This window comes from Phasianus colchicus, chromosome 9 (genome assembly GCF_987193195.1).
Source record: "Phasianus colchicus chromosome 9, bPhaCol1.hap1.1, whole genome shotgun sequence".
NCBI classification, from domain to species: Eukaryota; Metazoa; Chordata; class Aves; order Galliformes; family Phasianidae; genus Phasianus; species Phasianus colchicus.
In genome coordinates, this window is record NC_143444.1 from 13,924,533 (window position 1) to 13,944,376 (window position 19,844).

The window sequence follows — 19,844 nt, forward strand, 5'->3', positions numbered from 1 at the left end:
GACAGGGGTCTCTTCAAAAAATTTCAGTAGAGGATGACAAAGGATGATAAAGGGCCTGGAGCATATCCTACATGAGGAAAGGCTGAAAGACCTGGGACCCTTCAGTCTGGAGAAGAGAAGGCTGAGAAGCAATCTCATCACTGTTTATAGACATCAAATGCATGGGAGCCAAGTCAGTGGGATTGGACTCTTTTCGGTGGTGAGCAACAGTAGAAGCAAGGAGTGGAACATAGGAAATTCCATATTAAGGCAAAGAATACCTTCTTTACTGTCAGAGTGACAGAGCAGTGGAACAGGCTGCCCAGAGAGGTTGTGGAGTCTCCTTCTCTGGAGATGTTCAAGACCTGCCTAGATTTCTACCTGTGGAATCTGCTGGACTCAATTTCTAGAAGTCCCTTCCAGCCCCTACAATTCTGTGATATATTTCGAAATCGTTTTGTAACAATCTCAGTGAAATAGCAGCTCTGAATTTCTTTGGATTTACAATTTTAAACTGTCAGACAATAAGCATAAATGCATTATAGTTGGCGCCTAAAGACAAAACAGTCCATTTGAATTTTGGCTTGAAAATAATGAAAGTCCTCCTGAAACTGAAAAACCTCCTGCAATAGTACTGCCTACAATAGCAGCTCTTGAAAGGATATAGAGCTTCACACAGACAGAAAGCTAAGCATCAATTGCATACCATGACTGTAAATAAGCCTAAAACATACTGATCTGCATAAAAAGGAGTGCAGACAGCAGACTAATGCAAACGATTTTTCACTTTATTTGATTCAGCACTCATTAGACTACATCTTGAATTCCCAGTGTAGGAAAGATAATGATAAACTGAAGTGTGTCAAGTGGGTGGCCACCAAGACAGTCGAGAGGATGGTTGGGTGCTCTCTCTCTTTAAGGGCAGGTTAAGTAGCACAGGTCTTTCTTTTTACTAAATTTCTAAGTAAAGATCTGATGAATGGCTTAATTCCGATAAATAGTAGACAAAATAATCCATCCCACTAACTTACTTTCTTTAGACTTCTGACTAAAGATGTTCCTTCTGCAAACCTACTTGTCAAATAAAGATCGATCTAAATTCATCCATTTTCTGGTGCTATTGTAGGTAGAAGACAAGTAATTCCCCAAACCTTGGCCATTCTGTGATTCTGTCTGCACACTCCTTGCAGTCAAAACAGTTAGTTTTCTTTTTCTCTAACTGGAAAAGAGATTAGCTTCTTCCTTATGACATTGCATTTGAGAAAGCATTCATAACAGTCAAAATATTTCCTACTGCTAGCAACACTAGATTCTAGATTCAGCTACTAGATTAGTAGCTGAATGCTTCTTAAACTTTTGAAATTAGTTATACTTCTTCTAAGTTACTCAATAAAATAATGTGTTGTAAATTTAAATCACCAAATTTCCATGCCTTTGGAAAACTAGTTTTCAATGAGTCAAGATATTCAAATATCTGATCATAACATTTCTGTTAAATTTGATGAACCTTTACATATTTAAAAATTGATAATCCTGTTAAAAGAACATTCTGATGTAGGAGTTGTCTGCAGTAAATCAGGATGCAGTTACTGTTATGATTACACATATCTTTTGCAAAGATGCATTTTCTTCTTAAAGTCTGCAAATTGTGAATTGTGGAGATACAAGATGGTAACTTTTTTTTTTTTTCTTTGTCAGCTGAACCAGTTGATGTGCTAAAAGTATTAGAATTTCATAATTCACCAGAAGGAGTATCAAGAACAGCAGGATTTTGCACTAACAGAAGAGATTCAAAAGGCTCAGATGTTGCCTACAGAGTTTCAAAAACTGCACAGCTCAGTGCCCCAACAAAGCAGCTGTACCCAGGTAAGATTGTCAGAAAGCTATTACTCTGTTAAATTATCTTACTGCCTGTCCATTTACAGTACCTAAAAATGCAGCATGTAGTCCATTGTCAGTACCACAAAGTAATTCTGTTATCCCTAGAAGTGTGTCTGCACACAAATGATAGGATGTGCTCTTAATCCAAGGAACGAAGCTGTTTTTATTGGTTTCAGTGATAAAGCTTTTCTTCAAATTCTGCATCACCACTAGAACAAGTCTGTAAGCCACATTACCCAGTTTTTCCACGATTCTATCGGAAGGAAAGCTTATTTGGTGGCTTTGGCATGCTTTCGCTAGATTCAGTAGCCTATTTAAAAGCAATTCTTTCTATGCTGGTAGAAATGAGTTGTGATTGGCCATTGCAATAAGAGTTACTTAAGAGTATCTGAGTATTTGGATGACTAAACAAGGCTAGTTGTGGACAGCAAGTAATGTGATTCCATCTTCTCTTAAATTTCTCTAAATAATCACATTTTGGAAGAAAATAATTGTATGTTGAAGAAAGGATTTTACTCCATTAGTTTGCTGTCACTCTTCGTTTGACCCAAACATATTGAGGAAAATTATTATAAGGATATTAAAAAAAAATCCTGAAACATTTAATTTTCCCACTTTGATATATCACATAGAGTTTGATTAAGTCCCTCTATAAACACAGATGTGAGCAAAGAAAAATACTTTTTTTTCTGTCTTTCGAAGTTTCAGTCATATAAACATCAGCACAGATGAAATGGTCAAATATTATTTCCTAGCAATAATACATTCCCAGAGTAATATGGGAAACAGCTACAAACAGTTCAAGCATATCTTGCATGTTCGTTTAAATTATCACTTCACTTTTTCATTTTTTGGTAGAAAATCAAAGTAAAATTCACTAGAAAGATAAAATTTATGTTAATTTTTAAAACATTTTGATAAAGTTACATATAGTTAACAGAGCTCACCACTTAAAAGTATTATTCACTGAATGGCACTTGACAATTTACAATGCCTTGCTGATATCAGTATGATTTTGTGTGTAGTTAATTATTATTTCAAGTAAGTCAGTCAGAATGGAGACTACTCTTTCTTTAAAAGGTGCAAAATGATCCATTATATTGAAAAATTACAGAAGCCGCACTGTGTAATTGTCATCCTTATATTCTGAGATTTAGAATACGTATCCTTGAAGCCAAGTGCTGTGAGAAAAAACTTTAAATGTTCATTTAGATACAACTGGACAGATTAAACTGACTTTGACTCACTGATGTTTTAAGAAGTTTAGAACAGCACAGGCACTTTGTGCTGAATGAAAACCTGAGTCTTTGAGAGCTTGGGTTGTCTTGCACTTGTTCATGAATGATATCGTAGCATGAAGAGGTGATTCACTGGCTTCACTAATAACTGTTCACTTGACTCTTGCTTGAATGCCAGAGCAAATATTTACCTCATGTTGTTGGCTGACTTTTAAATTTCTATAGCCTTTGACAGCCTTAACTCAAGTACTCTTCTTCTTAATGCTTTCAGTTTATGCATTACAACTTGGATGAGTTTGCTCGATTTCAATAGCTTGTTGCAACATTTGTGTGTGCAAGAGGCAATAAGAAGCGCTGATCACTCACAAAAACCACAAAACCTTGCTTAATACAAGAAAATGTCATGCTACCTTCTACTTCAGTAAAGAACCTAGAAACAATTTTTAGGAAATGATTATGATAATTGCTTCCTTTGAGTCCTGAAAAACAGACATCCTCTCCCCACCACAAGAAATTCTTCATTTTCAAAGATTATTCTTATAGATATTTGGATGCATCTGTCCCCTTTTCTTAGTGTGAAATTTCTTCATTTCTTTCTTAATGATAGTAAAAAGACAACACATGAAAACCAAGGTTGAGTTGTGAGATGCCATTTTAGCTAAACAAAATGAGTTGTAATCCATCCTATACTTGCTTCCATCTAATTCCTATAACTCATCAGAGAGTATATGTTAGCTTCTAGGGAACTAATGACAAAAGCTGAGAGCATCAATAAATTCATCATTTAAAAATAGATCTGATAATATTCACCAACCAGAGTACAGACTGATTTCACTGACTGGAAGGCATTGTACAATTGTAAAACATTGTAAAAACTGTTGAGAATTTCATCGTACTGATTATTTGTCAATTATTAGATATCTTTTACAAAAGAGTGTAGAAATGACAGGGATGTACATCCAGAAATACCCAAAGATTTTTTTTTAGTGATTTTCCTCCAATTTTTTAAAATTATTTTTTATATTGTCCAAATAGAACAACATGAATAACTAAGAAATTTAGAAGGCTTTGATATCTGTTCCAGTTGAGTGTCCAAAACCTGTATGTGCATAAAATTTTGCATTCATTTTCTGTTAGAAAGTTATTTATTTTTTCAATTTTAAGATGAACAGTGGAGGAATATTACTTATATTCACGCAATGTATGTGCAAAATCTGGAAATATTATGTCATTGCATAATGGGAACTACTGAACAAAGTAGGAATCATTTTTAGTCACCTTCCTGATAAAACTTCCTGATGAAAAGTTCTTTTCATAGGATATAACCTGATTGAAGAGCACATGCCCAGACTAGATGTACATGTCAACTGCCTTAAGCATTTTCTCAATAGTTTTAAAAATCATGTTTTTAAGAACCCCTTAAGGGTTAAGAATTAAAGCAAGACCACAGTTACAAAAGATAGCAAACATTTTCTTATGGCAGTTTTCTCCATATTCATTTTGGAGAATAAACAAATAAAAAAAAAAACAGATTATATATAGGGTCCTCTTAGAGAAAAATTTAAATGACCTTAAGGTAGTTTCAGAATTTGTAACTGTATACTTTGTTCTCTTTGCAGATGGAGATTTTCCAGAAGATTTTTCAATACTGATGACAGTAAAACCTAAAAAGGGCATCCAGTCCTTCCTTCTGTCTGTCTACAATGAACAAGGAATTCAGCAAGTAGGTGTTGAAGTTGGAAGATCCCCTGTCTTCCTCTTTGAAGACCAAAATGGAAAGCCTGCCCCAGAAGACTATCCTCTTTTCAGAACAGTCAACATTGCTGATGGCAAGTAAGTGCAAAATTTTAAGATGGAAAAAAAAAAAAAAAAAATCACAGAACACTGTATAATGGTCTTTCCAAATAGATACTAGAAATAATTACATAAATTATTAACAATTTCCATATAGTTGAACTGCTATGGTACAAAGTCAGAGGAACTTTGCAATGGAACACAACTCCAGCTTAAAATGGAGTATGGAGCCACCAATAAAACCAAACCGCTTTTCTATTTCTATGAATTATGAGGAATTCATAGAGAGGAATTAGTGAGTGAGGAAATAGCCATGGAAGTTAAAATTAAAGTAAAGATGACTCTTGCTATTTTTTTAGAAGACTGAAATAATAGTCTCTTTAAGGATCTTATCCATTTGAAGGTGATATGAAAACTGAAGGTAAATTGACGTGAAAATGCAAACCTTTTCCTATCCTGAACCAAAACCGTGGATGAATAAGATCTTTTGAGATGCCTGTATATAAGGAAATTAGGGAAAAGTCAGCTGGAGAATTAATTTGAAACATTGCAAGGATTCATGCTTCATCGCTAAAGGGAATTAGTTTCAACACTTAATGCATTGTCAGTACAGGTGTTAATGCTTTGTACTCTAACTTCCCTTTAAAGACAAGCAGTTGTTTTCCAAGAATGCCATTCTAGTGCTTTTTGCATTTGTTATTGTTTCTTTTGAAGACATATATGCTTGCAGAGAATTAATACTTATTGTGCCACAGTTCAAGAAAAGCTGCCGTAGGCATCAGAGATACACAAGATGGAATTTTTGTTACATCAGATTTTTGTTTAATAAACAGATTGGTAGAGAAAAGGTGACAGGTAAATTCAACTTCAATGACATGTCAGTTAATCAATAAAAAGATAAAGGAAATATTTTTTAAAAAGTAATTATCAATTATTATGGCTTGAGTTGCCCCACACTGAAATTTTACCATGAAACCTGAACATGGCTCTAAAAAATTTCACCTGAAATGTTTAGAATCTGATAACAATAAAAAAATCAAAATGAGTAGTTTGGTACAATTTTCTGCATTGGGCATATACAACTTCTGAACCAACTGGAGTCAGTGACATCTACATAGTGAGCTATTTTTTTCCTTACATTCAGCTTTTGCATGCTTCCAAAAATGGACTTAAATTTTCATTCTGATTCAGCTCTTTTAGGAAGGATCTAGGGCAATAACCTTCATCTCAAAATGAAATATATTGAAGAAGTGTAAACAGTGTAATATGCCTGAGGATGCGTGGACAGTTTGCTTTTATAATGATAATATTTAACTGTGATTCAGAATAAACATGGGTGAGTTCTGGCTCACTAATACTGTTAGCAGTCAGATTCCATTAGCTTTGAGGTGTCCCCCTTTATACATAGCAGCAGTAAACTGCTTTAATATAAATACATTGACATACTCTTCAAAACAGGAGTTAGAGTAGAATTATGTTTTAATAGGTGGCATCGAGTAGCCATTAGTGTGGAGAAGAAAAGTGTTACAATGATTGTTGACTGCAACAAAAAAACGACAAAACCACTGGAGAGAAGTGACAAACCAATTGTGGACACTAATGGCATCACTGTCTTTGGAACCAGGATTCTGGATGAAGAAGTATTTGAGGTAAAAATCAATATTCAATTCCATTTGTTTTCTAATCTACTTTTAAGAAAATTGAGCTATTAGTTTTGAGAAAAGGATTTGATTCAGATTATAATAATTTTTAAATGGGAAAATTTGATAAAATGTTGAAACAATGTTGAAACTCATTTATGAACATGTTAGGATAGGTTGATATGAAAAACAAGTGAAATGGAGAAGTGTCTCTATTGTTAGAAGTTACAGTGCATTTCTCTGTTCTTTAGCTTAAACGGTTTCTGGAAAGGGCTTGCTTTTATTGTATTCCTGCCTATTATTGAGATACCTGAAATATTTGTGAGAATTTCTGGCAAAGCTGAGTATTATGATAAAACTAGATGATATTATTTCAGTTCTGCCTCTCTTAAGCAGTTACTGATATTTGTACAGGTTAACAGTATTTGAGAGATGGGTGGAAGGACCTGGAAAGTTTTCTACATAATGTGGATCTCTTACATTGCTTATCCCACTTATTAATCTTTCCAGTAACTGGAACATACTTTGGCAATAAGGACGTATATGTTTCCATCATTTACTGGCCAAGAAATACATATAGGAAGGGTAAAATGCCTCTAAGGAAGTATGTGGCTGCCAATCATGAGGCCTTTTCAGGTAGAATTCTTATGTCAGTGATTATTTTTGTGGGCTAATAATGCAGCTTCTCTAAATCTGCACTATAGAGTTCTTTTATAATGCGCTTGTGCAACTGTGAAAACTGTCAAGTGTAAATTAAAACTGAACAATAAGAAAATACAGATCAGTAGTTAACTTAGTTATATACTGAACATCTGTGCTCCATAAACAGCCAGCGATTAAGTCCTAGCTTTAAATAGCGTGCACGCTTAAGAAGCTGCCTACATGCTGCAAAAGAAAAATGTTAATTTTAAGTGTAACATTGTGGCGTTGTTTCCTTCAGACATCCTATGTATGACAAAACATGAACATCCTGATTTGGATAATTCCTGGGCTGACTTAACAGGTCAATCACTATGGTACACATCTTGTAGTTGCAGCCTAATTTATCTGGAGTCACTAGGAAAGTTTGCACATTACTTTCCTTTTTAGATGAATTCCACAGCTGGCTTGTCTGGTGTAGAACAAGCACTTTTCATCTCCAGGTGGGAGAATTACTTGCAATTTTCATTTGTATTTCCTGCTGCTTTAGTTTCTTCTGTATATTGCACATATTTTCATATGCGTTTTCATGTGCAGTATACAGAAGAAACTAAAGCAGCAAGCTCTGGCTTGTTAGGATAAAGTAAGTTTGGATGAAGACATGCTTAACAAATGGACACTGGTGTTTAAAAATCAGAACTGCCAGATTAGTTGAAGAAATCCCAAAAATAACTGCTATATTTTTTCTTGAATTGAAACTTATGTGTATAGTCAACTTGCAATAATCAGTTACTTAAATACAAATACTTTTCTCCAAGTTTTTTTTTTGTCTGAGATTATATGTGATCAAGAATAATAAAGGAAGCTAGTGATCCTCTAAAGTTTTTACTTATGATCTCCTACACTGGCTTGAAAAATCCATCCATTCCATTTAAGACTCACTAAGAAGTAAACTGGCTTTGGACTCACACCATAAGTAGTGCCACATACAGTAAATCTAGTTTACCAGCTGAATCTCAGTATTCAGGACTGAGAACAGCAACATGCCTACCATTTGCAACATCACTGTAGATTTCCATACTCCTTCCTTGATTATACTTGATTGCACCCCTTTTCTCAGATAAACCAGTTATATTCTTGCTGTTCTTGTAGATCCTGGCGATTTAGATTTAGTCTGAAGTTTCTTACTTAAAATAGCAGTTTACAGTTATTTCTTTTGGGATATTTTACTGCATAGATAGAATGATTGTATTTATACATACGTTCACAATTACTTGAATTTTTAGCTAGAAAAGTATGTATTGAAAGTACACACTTAAAACATCCCTCAACATTAAAACAAAATACTGTGTCATATACAGTTTTACTGATGTGTTCTTCAAATGTTGGCAAAGCAGAATATAACCTAGTTCTTTCTGAGTTTACCATATTTTTCTACTTCCTACACAGATAGCATTCCTTTGTTTCATCAGCATGACTTTATCCACCCTCCTGCTAAGTTTCTGAAGTTTGGAGCTCTCTCCTGGAACATATTTCCTTCTTGAATCTCCTGGTTGTGTCTTAAACGCTCTATTTAGCTCATTCATAATAACAATAGCAGCACAGGATGATGTCTAGTTGTTCTGTAGACCTGCTTGGTGGTATTTCTCTATCTCAAGGCCAGATCAGACACTGAATAAACATGAAAAAAGCTACGTCTCATCATACTTGCAGGAAATTATGAAATTAGTTTGTTCAGCAACGACATTTGATTTAAGTGCTTAAGACTTAAAACTGTATATGACAGACATTCCACATGGCAATTGATGCCTGTATTAGCTTAAGTGCAGCAACTACACAAAAAAGAAATACTTAAGCATTCAGTTACCCATTGGAATTCACAGCACAGAATGTCAGGTTTACACTAAAACAGAAGGACTGTTTTATCTTGAGTAATAATGTTTTGGGTTTTTTTTGTTGTTGTTGTTCTTTTTTTGTGTTCTTTTTTGTCATACCAAGGATTTGATCACAGGAACTGTGTAATACCCTTCAGTCTCTTAAAACTGAATGGAAATCCAAAATGTTTACATAATGGACCTGTAAATAAATAATGTAATCTTAGATTTCAGTGACCTACTAGTATAAGATGCAAGGAAGGGTTTTCTTCCGTTCCTGAATCCCTTCATACAGCATTGTATAACTGCAGGAAAAAGAAGTTACATCATTAAGGGAATTAGCTCCCTTTGTAAGCAATTCAGTGTTGTCAGAATCAGTACTGTAACCAATTACATACGTCATATGTTCCTGTTTCCTTAGAGAGTATATGTAAATTGCTTTCAATCCTTGAATACGCACATGAGTCAGAAGTTAATATCAATTAATATTACCATTAACTTTATTGTATTTTCTAATTTGATTGTATTTTTGGGAAAAATAATTACTTCTTCCAGTGGAGGCTGGAAGAAATTGATCAGATGTTGGTACATGGCACCTAGTAAAATAATTTAATAATTTTTAACTATGTCCACTGAAGTATGTTTATGGCTTAAGTTGATAAAAAGCAGGAATCTTTTTATTCTTTGCCAGCTTAAAGGATTTGTCACTCCTCATTTAGCACTGTTGGTGCGAACAATACAACAAGTGTTTTATAATAAGTTACTAACTAACACAGTCATTATGCAGATGTTTCCCTAAAGGGACTTTCTCCTTCAAAACTCCCCAGGTGTCTGACTGACAAAGAATATTTTAGGTATCATTCTGTAAATGAGTATAACAAGCTAAAACCTGATGTATATAAAAATCTTATTTAAAAGTCATGAAAGTTTTAACTACATTCAGTCTACAAGATGAAATACTTGTTCTAATCCTTAATAAAGGGTGTTGATTTTGATGCTAGGCATTCACCTGATTTCTTAGAAAAAGCATGTTCATATATATATCTGTACAGCATAAGAATCCTTTCACAAACTGAGTGAGCATTTGAAGGCACAGTGATAGTATCTTGACACCAAAGTGATTTAACTTACAGGCCCTTTCAGATAAGCAACTATCCTTTGCATGTTTCTAAGAATGGCAAGTCCAAGTACACAAGAGAAGAAAGACCATTCATCAGTGTACAGAAGTAGCAGTAGAAGAATGGTTTTAACTAGCTGAACCAAACTTGCTGAACAACTCAAGTAGAATGGAGAAGCTAGCCCAGAGTAAAGCTTTCCCAAAGGCATACAGTATAAAAAAAAGAATGAGTCAGTCTGCTGTTTTACACTAGCCTGCTGGGCTGCACTTCCAGCTAGCGTAGACATAGCCAAAGTGATTCTCATGTTGCATCACTTTTAATAATTGCAATGCTTTAAAACTAAATGCTTTAATGTCAGTCAGACAACAGTAATTTTCAACATAAATGGATCAAAAAATGCAATCACTTCCAGGCAAAATTATTTAGAAGCAGCCTTCTAGCTATCAACACCAGAGAACTGGCCAACTATATATACTGGAACAAAAAGAAAAGCAATAGCATAAAAGCAGAGCAACAGGTTTTTCCATTACAGGGGCATTTAATAATAATAAAAAGTTTTTTTTCCCCAAGAACTTATTATTTAGCTTGTTTTCGCTTGTCTTTTTTTTTTCCTGAAAAAAATGGTGACTTGGTGATTTTTTTAATAGTTTTTTTCAATCTTACACATGAGGAAGAAAAGCAATTTTGTTTTCCATATATCTGAAAGCAGATCTGAGGGAGTTCAAATCACTTTTCAAGATGTTTCCAAGAAGCAAAGAAATTGTCATTTAACTAAAATGTTTGTAATTAACATTAAAAAGATGGGTTCAAAAAGTGAACAGCTGTAAATAAGGTTTTAGAAGTAAGCGACAACTTGAAAGATTAGCAGATCTTTCATCCAGAAGATAGGATGTCCTTTTCAGATCTTTAGACATTTTTCCTTTTTCTTGTATATCTGTATAGCATTAAGCAATTGTCACATATTGTATATGCCGTGCATGTTATGTACATGTGCTTTATATACAGGCATAGCAATAAGATACAATTTCTCAGCCAAGAGTTGCAGTAGACTTTGATCTGTGAATATTTGTTTTGAAGGTTAAAAATTGTGATTGAACATATCAACCCTTTTCTTAACTTCGCTGAATATATACTACTGTAACCATAGGCTTCCTAAGAATCAGGAAGAGATTGATTTCTATGGAAACTTTGACCAGTACAGAATTCTTCTTTCACAGTGTATTGCTTTTACAGTGCTGCAGCCTGGCAGGCTCTCAATGTCTTTCTCTAGCTATATGAAATGGGCCTGGATTATGGAATATTATATAAAAGGCACCTGGAATTCTTCAATCTTTCAAATCTTTGGAAGATTAAATGAATTCTGCAGCAGGTTTTCTAACTTCAGTAGCAATAATATCCAGGTTGTCTAGACTTTTGTTCTTTTTAGTCTGTAGTTGAACTGTCACTTAACTAATTAAAGGAAGTTGTCATATACACATAGGTTAGGGTTTCTATTCACTTACTGAATAGTTCACCCTGGAATTCCTAGGTTTTAGCCATTATATGAAAAATATTGATGATGTTCTCCTGAGCCTATTATTGGTTTTGTTATGCAAGTATCTCCACTTACATAGCCATATTTAAAAGTTAATTATCTATATAAACGTATGTTTTTCTCAGAATATTATCTGAAGTATATTGCTTTGTTAATAAGTGAGGAGTCTAATATTTTGATATCTAAATTAGACATTGAAGTAATTTCTGCACTGCATACTTATCATAATGAAATAATCCTAGAAAGCCCATTGTTTTACAGTAAGAAACTGCAGCTTGAGTTCTCAGCTCTGGTCCAGTCACACTTATGTAGAATGCTACTTGCAGAACCACAAAGTGGACTAGCTCTTAAAAATTATGAAAAAAAAAAAATCTTTCAATCATTTGTGAAGTTTACCCCTGTAGACCAAACAGGGCTCCTGTAGAGCCTCCTAAGCATTATGTACCTGATATTCCTTGGAAAAAGTTCACTTTCACTTTGCCGAGTTATTTTAAGCTTCTTGAGAAAGAGATATGACAGACATCTGTCCATAAAACTGAGCTGTCTAAGGTTCTTTTAGAACTAGGGAACCAGACTGCAAAAATTTAAATACGGGGGGAGAAAAAAACCACTAGTTTTAGCTTTACTTTCTTCATAAAGTGTGATTGCCTTTACAGTATTGTTAAAAAGACAAATGTATCAATTTTATTTATTTATTTTTACAAAGCTGGTAAGATTGGAGATTTTTTTTAACAAAATATAGTTGGCAGATGGATTATCTTATGGCTGTACTTCTGTAATGTACTATGTTTAGAAAGCACAAGTAATATTACTTAGTTTAAAGGAAAAGAGAATTTGCCTCAATGTTTCAATAAGACATAAATTTAAGTTATTTTTATAAGATTTTGACATAATTAAGATAATATGGAGCTGTAAACACTTTTTGCTTATAATGATATAATGATTTGTTTCTTGCATCTGAGGCCTCAATGATTTACATTGAGAAAAACCAGACACAGTAACTAATTCAGTGTTTTCCTTATTCTATTTCTGTAGAACCTAATAGAAGTTCAGATAAGTTAGAATCAGATATAGAGATTACTATCATGAGGCTAACTAAAGCAGAAATTACATCAAGAGAAATTTAGTCCTTCAAACCGGGAAGAGAACTTGGTAGTCTATTGCTTTCCCACAAACATGTCTCCATTTCATTTTGTATTAGACAACTTGGTATTTTTTGTGTTTTCAAGTGTGAAGAAGCTACAGATTATATTACTACTCAGTGAGGTGTGCATTTTCAACTACATCTAGAAACACAAATACACAAACCTTATTCTGCTGTATCAGTGTAGAGTGCCTGAGATTCACAGCTGAATTAATCACACACTTCTTATTCTAAGTAAAGCTGTTTTTTGTCATAGGAAAACAGATCTAAATAAATGTCCCACTGTTCCAAATAGGCAGGCAGACATTCAACTAATTTGAGCGTATTCTCCCATCTTTGTAGCTCTTTAGTCTTGTTCTTCACAATTGCTTTGGCATGCTACAAAGATACTCTAAAAAAGCAAACGTTTCCTCACATCTAATTAACTCCTTTTAACAGTCTTGGAGGATTTTGCAGAGTAGCTTGATTGATACAGACCCCTTTAGAGCAATGCCACAGAAGTAATCCTTCTGTATCATGTTTGCATGCTAGGCATAACTGATGGACAAATTATTTTATTATTCTCTAGCAGCGTATTTCATATAACCATGAGGCTGATTCAAAAGCCTGTGATTTTAGTTATGTGTACATTCCCAAAGCAGGAGAGCCGAAACATTCATAGACTTTAACTATTTATTTTCCATATCTTAATTGACTACTCAATTAGACACTGAGTTGTACTGTTTTTATTCAAATGGACACTTAAGTATTTATGATCCAAACAAAATGTCTTCAAATTGATCCATTTTGGTTACAAAAGGTGCTTGCATACTTACTGCTAGGTATGCTTAAATATTTTGCTAACCTTCTCCTATATCTATGAGCAATTACAGTAGAGATCTCAGCTTTTTCTTGTCCATTATGCGAATAATATCTGATAAACAGTGCATAAAATACATTAATTATTTTCCAAGATAAAAAAATATTATAAATGTTAAAAGGAGCACATATTGAGAGCTAAATAGGCTAGCAACACTTTTCTGGACAAACTGAATTATGCACATTGTTACAAATAGTAACATGGAAGCGTTGCTGTAATTTTCTGATACCTCACCACAAGTTGCCTACCTCTGCTTCCTACTACCATCTGCTTATCACTGACATCAAAATATGGTGGAAATTCAGATAGTACTTCAATTCCCATTGTGCACAGTAAGTGTAAGTTCAGTATCTTATGGTCACGCAAATTACTCACAAAAGAATCAGCAACTTTACTGTGTTTGGAAATCATAGAATCATTCAGGTTGGAAAAAACCTGAAAGATCACTGAGTTCAACCACGACCAACAATACTACCCTAACTCTAACAACCCTCCACTAAATCCCTGATCACTGCATCCGAACGGTTTTGAAACACATCCAGGGATGGTGACTCAACCACCTCCCTGGGGAGCCTATTCCAGTGCTTAACAACACTTTCCATAAAATTTTTCCTGATATCCAACCTAAACTTCCCCTGGTTCAACTTGAGGCCATTTCCCCTCATCCTGTCACCAGTGAAAAGAGACCAACCCTGCTCTCTCTGTAAGCACTTTCCAGATATTGGAAGAGAGCAATAACATCTCCCCTCAGCCTCCATTTCCCCAGACTAAACAGCCCCAGTTCCCTCAGCCTCTCATTGTAGGGCATATTCTCCATGCCCTTCACAAGCCTTGTTGCCCTTCTTCTTTGGACCTGCTCCATCACCTCAGTGTCCTTTCTGTACTGAGTGAAATGAGCTTCCTCTGCTTATTTCAATATACTTCGCTTGGATTTGTTAAAACTGGTGAAAAATAAAGGAATTTGAACATCTTGTCTCGTTATACTATTTGACATTCACTGATAATTTTTTAAATATAAAATAGATCATAATAGATTGTTTCTGATGATAGAATTTTGATTTACTCAACTGAGCTCACTGCAATGGATTTTTTTTTCAGTGTACGTATGCTTTCCACATATGTCATTTCATGGCACATGTTAGAAGCTGGAGAGCTTTCATTTTCTGGGAAGGCCCATGATGTGAGAGTGTAGGAAACTGATTGAGCAGTCCTCCCCAGTAAAGATTGCCATTACAGTGTTGTAGGAAAGGAAATGGAACTAATCTATAGAGCTACCTTTTATACACTTTTTTTTCTTTATACACTTTTCAGAGTATTGTTAGTTACTTTAAGGATGCTTAGGTGTAATTTATTCTCTTATGTCTTTTCCCATTTCTGATTTCCCTCTCCTACTCTCATAGTTCAAGTGAGATTTCTTTTCATACCGCAAGTTTTATATAGGAATAACATTATGCCTATGTGCATATATGTTTAGATACTTGAGTGTTAAGTTACAGGTTAACTATCAGTATTGTTATTAACCCATATTTCCATTTATATATATTTTCATTTAAAGTTCTTGGACTTGTGCAGGTATATCATTAAGTGCCCCAAATTCATGAGTCTAGGCCATAGAGTATAGCCAGACCAAGTATTTGTGGTTTCCTCACAAACTATAACATTCCATTTTGGAGTCAAAATTTCAAAAAGTTAAATTGAAGAACACACTTTTGAAGACTGAAATAATTCTGTGAAAAACTTTCAAAGAGAAAGTGTGTGGATTTAAAAAAAAAAAAAAATTGTGTGACTACGGCACGACTAAGTCACAATAGTGAAATCTGCAATAATTTGTGGAATTGTGTGTGCTGAGATGTTTCACTCAATCTGAAATGAAAGTTCTTTGTTGAATAGTGAAAAAACATTGTCAGTACATCACATAAATACTGAAAGAAGCTACTTAATTAGCAAAGACAAGAAAACGAAGGCAAAATAATTGCATAAGAAAAACATTATTTTTGTATGAGATGTTGAAGGAAAAGGAGGAAAATTAACATTTGAGATGCAAAATAGAAAATAAATTAGTTTCTCTGTAAACTTATCACACATGAGTGGCCAGTAGCATTTTCTGTATATTGTGCAAGAGTTCTGAGAGCTTCGCTCTGCATGAACCCATGACAAATAGACAGGCAGGGCTGGGAAGTACAGTCAATGGATCGGGAACAGCTTTAAGCAATTAGGGACATCTAAGCCAAGTGGTAACAGCATGCTGAGTGCTTCTTGCAAACACAACATCCAACAAGAACAAGTGCCAAAATTCCATGGCATTCAAGATCAGCATAAAGCAAGCTTCCAACAGAATACTAGCCATCTTCCCCCAATTGGGTACTCTAAGCTCATTGTAATAAAAAGACAGCAGTTTCAAGAGCAGTTCTTACACTACTTACATTGGCTGGCACATAGTGTACTCTTTATTGATCTGTGTGGACAGCTGAGAAAGCCATGTATGAGCACATATGAGCAAGACAATACTCTGAACTCAGCAAAGGACAGGAGCTGTTAGCAACTTACTCTAATTCTTGTTCAAGGATTTACCTCTTTTGTCTTTCAGTTGAAATTTTTTTTCTAACTTATTCCTGTGCTTCCCTTAGCTTTAATTTGGCTACTGAAAGAGAAAGGGCAGAGAACTTCAGAAAAACCCTGTGGTAGAGAAAGGGAATGCATAACCAAGACTGACACTGACTGTACAAAACTGTTCAAAGCACCCAGTTGTATCCCTGAAGGAGTTGCATATATAATTGAGTAATTTCTCTGGAAGTACAGCAGGGTATGTAGGTCAGTGTCCAAATAAGGAAGCATCAGTTAGCAGAGGAAAAAAGAGAAGGGACAATTCAAAACCACTGATTGGAGCAGACTACTGCAATGTAGCATTTCTAGAAGCTTAAAAAAAAATACATTCCAGCTCTAAATTCATCTGAGATCCAAATAAGTCTGTAAAGTAAAAGTTGAGACTATTGTAACGATCAGATTTGTAATGTATAGCTGCTATATGCTAAGCAATCAAATATTTCATATTTTGTATTAAATATGTTGGTAAATTATTATAGAATTAGGAAAAGAGAAGATTTTGATTATTTCAGGTAGCAGTTTGTTCACTAGTTTCTGTAATTTCTCTTTTGGAAAAGGAGACTTCAGAACTATTTACTATCTGAAACTATTCTCAAAGTTTTATTATTTGTTGAAGGCTAGTATTCTGAAATGCTTAAAGCAATTTTAGAAATGTTGAGGTGATTGTGAATTTTCCTAGTTCTATATTTGCATCAGTTATGATAATTTCTCTGCATGAAACAACTCCGCATGCAGAGGTATACCAACAAAGTTATTCTTTTACCCTCTTACTGGTAAAACCAAAATAAAATAACGTTAGAAATATATAAAAGGATAAAAAAAAAACCCTTCCTTCTGTGGAAATTCAGTGGTCAGCTGAAGTTAATGGGCTTTGACCTAGAACATGTGCCAATTTTCAACAACCTTATTTTTATGACAGCATGAGAAGCTCCTGAATGAGGAAGCTTATAGTAGAAGTGTTTGGAACTTACCAAACACTGCTTAAATGGTACTGTTATGTTAAGAAATACACTGAATATCATCCAGCTTTCTGTAGAAAATGGTAAACATACGTGATCACTGTAGGAGATCTCAGACGTTTTTATTTTCCAGAATAGTGCATCTCTTTAGTGCAATGTTGTTTTTATACATGATATATAAAGTTTGTTTCTTGAGCAACCTATTTTATTGTTTTCCTTCTTTTCAAGAGTTCAGATGTGATCCAAACTCTCACAATTATACTGTTGATCACTTGCATGCTGAGCTGCATGCTGGTAGTAGGAAGTGCCCTGAATTAAATCTTAGGAATTTAGACCAGCTCCCAGTGAAGAAGTAAACAAACAGCATGAAAATGACAGAGCAGGAGTTACACCTTCCCACCCTCTCCTTTCCAAGGCAGACAGTTTGTTCAGACAGAATTTTACACCTAACCATTTGTCTTATGAAAAATAGTTAGGATGCTATTCGGAAGCAGAAATTAAGTAGATGTTATATTTACATATGTAATAACGTGCCAATACCTAGTGCTTATATTCTGTGCCTCGTTCCGTTTTCTAAATGAAAACTTTTGATGAATGGTAAATAACAAAAACAAATGTTGTCTAACCTACATATGCTTTCCTACAGGGTGAGATCCAGCAGTTGTTGATTATAGCTGACCCCAGAGCTGCATATGACTATTGCGAGCATTATAGTCCAGACTGCGATTCCCCAGTGCCTAATGCTGCTCAGGCTCAAGATCCTCAAGTTGATGAGGTGAGTAATCAGTCATGTATGAAAAGATTTATTGCACATTAGTGGTTGTGCTGAATACAAGTTACCCAGGGAGCATTTAATTACAGCTAAATGGCATACTTTGTTCTAGACATGAGGAAGAAAGGCTGCAGGAGTGCATTAGTTTTTTCTATGCAATCATTTATGTCAAGTATTTGAAGGCAACTATCATACTGATATCTGAATAACCAACATTCTTAACAGCATTAAACTAATTCTTTGAAATAAGATAGCAATTTGTGCTCAGTTGTATCTATTTTTTCCTCCTGCGTATATTTATGATTTCAGTGATGCTAAGTACCTTCAAATGCCATATTTAAAAAGATACAGGAGATCCAATCCGAGTATGTTAGAGCCATGAAATTCTTCTGCTAGAAATGTTGTATTCTAATAAGCTGTAGTCACAAAGCCAGATCCACTGGTAGCAGGTAATAAAATCAACAGGAATAAAATCAATGTTGGCATTTTCCTCAGAAATATGAAAATTGTTTAGAAACCATTTGTCACTGTAGACAGTTCTCACAACTGTAAGTTAATCATTTCAATAATGGCAAGATAGTGTCCCAGATTAAACCTCTGAGGGTCAGCAGCTTTATGCAATGTCATACATATTCCAAATACTTATAATAAAATTGTTCACATACTTTCACTATGAGTTGGAAATCTTTTGTAAAAGGTGGTTTGTCTTAACTGAACTTGGCTCTGGAAGTTGGTTGGCTCTCAGTTAACTGTGTGTGACCTGAGTGATTATTCTTACTGACTGCTCAAGAAGCCAGCATTAAAAATTTGTTGAATTGTTTTCAGATACATGCTTTGAGCCAATTTGGGGACAGAAATTTTCCTTAATGCACAATAACTTTATTTACTGTTACTACTTATTGTATCTGACTGAAAATTATGTTATGAAGTACACAGATCCACAAACTTGGTTTTAAGGGGCTCTGTAAGGAGAGGCAATAATAGACATAGCTGCTTTAAACCCATTTTGGATCAACCACAAAATGCAGAGGTCATAATCCAGTAATAAAGAAGGAATCTCTTACCCCCTTCTTAAAGGATCAAAGCTTGCCAAACATTCCAAAGGAGACCAAGTGGAGGTACTTCCCTTGCAGCTGCCAGCCCTTAAAAGAGGTTAGGGAGGGGTGGACCCTTTCAGTCACACAGGTGATTTGCTTCCACCTGTGCTCCCTGGCCTGGCTGCACCCCTTCACCAGGTGCTAAATGACTGGTTCAGGCCCTGACCTAACAGTTCCTATATAGGCTGCCACATCATTGCATCTGATTTCCAGTTGAAGATGTGTGAAGTTAATTACATGCTCACAGGGGCATGACAGTTACATGGTAGTACATGAAGTCTGTTCTGCTAATGAGCCCCTCGTAGAACAGTCTGTCTGTATGTTTAGTTATACAGATCTCCATGCGCTATGTTCCAGACCAAATCAGGCTAAAATCATATTGTTGATATTTTATGGAAATAAAACTGAAGCTAGCTTTTTTTTTTTTTTTAAATGTCATAATTTAATTTCAAATAATATGACATTTCTTCTGCAGAACTTCCCTGGTACTTACTTCTCTATGGCTTGGGACATTTCTGCTTTTATTTTCTTTGTAAAGACTTGAAAGGTTTGAATAAGCTAAGGCTTTTCTATTTTGGAATAAGACTGAAAGGAGTCAGTCTAATAAACTGATCTTTGAGGGAAAGGTTGTTAAAATCCCTTAGTCAACAGAGTGAATAGGGGAGCAACGTATCTAATGCTTACAACATATTAACTAAAAGGAAAACACTTA

General features: G+C 34.7%; 1 protein-coding gene across 3 annotated transcripts in view; it reads left to right on the plus strand.

The window, feature by feature from the left end:
• Positions 1 to 19,844, plus strand: part of COL11A1 (collagen type XI alpha 1 chain) — a 133,259-nt gene that overhangs the window by 16,090 nt on the left and 97,325 nt on the right. For all 3 annotated transcript variants that reach the window (XM_031614702.2, XM_031614703.2, XM_090146228.1), the window contains exons 2-5: positions 1,678 to 1,845; positions 4,718 to 4,931; positions 6,379 to 6,541; positions 17,910 to 18,038. In XM_031614702.2, coding sequence (XP_031470562.1) covers positions 1,678 to 1,845; positions 4,718 to 4,931; positions 6,379 to 6,541; positions 17,910 to 18,038 — 674 coding nt within the window. The remainder of the gene's footprint in view (positions 1 to 1,677; positions 1,846 to 4,717; positions 4,932 to 6,378; positions 6,542 to 17,909; positions 18,039 to 19,844) is intronic.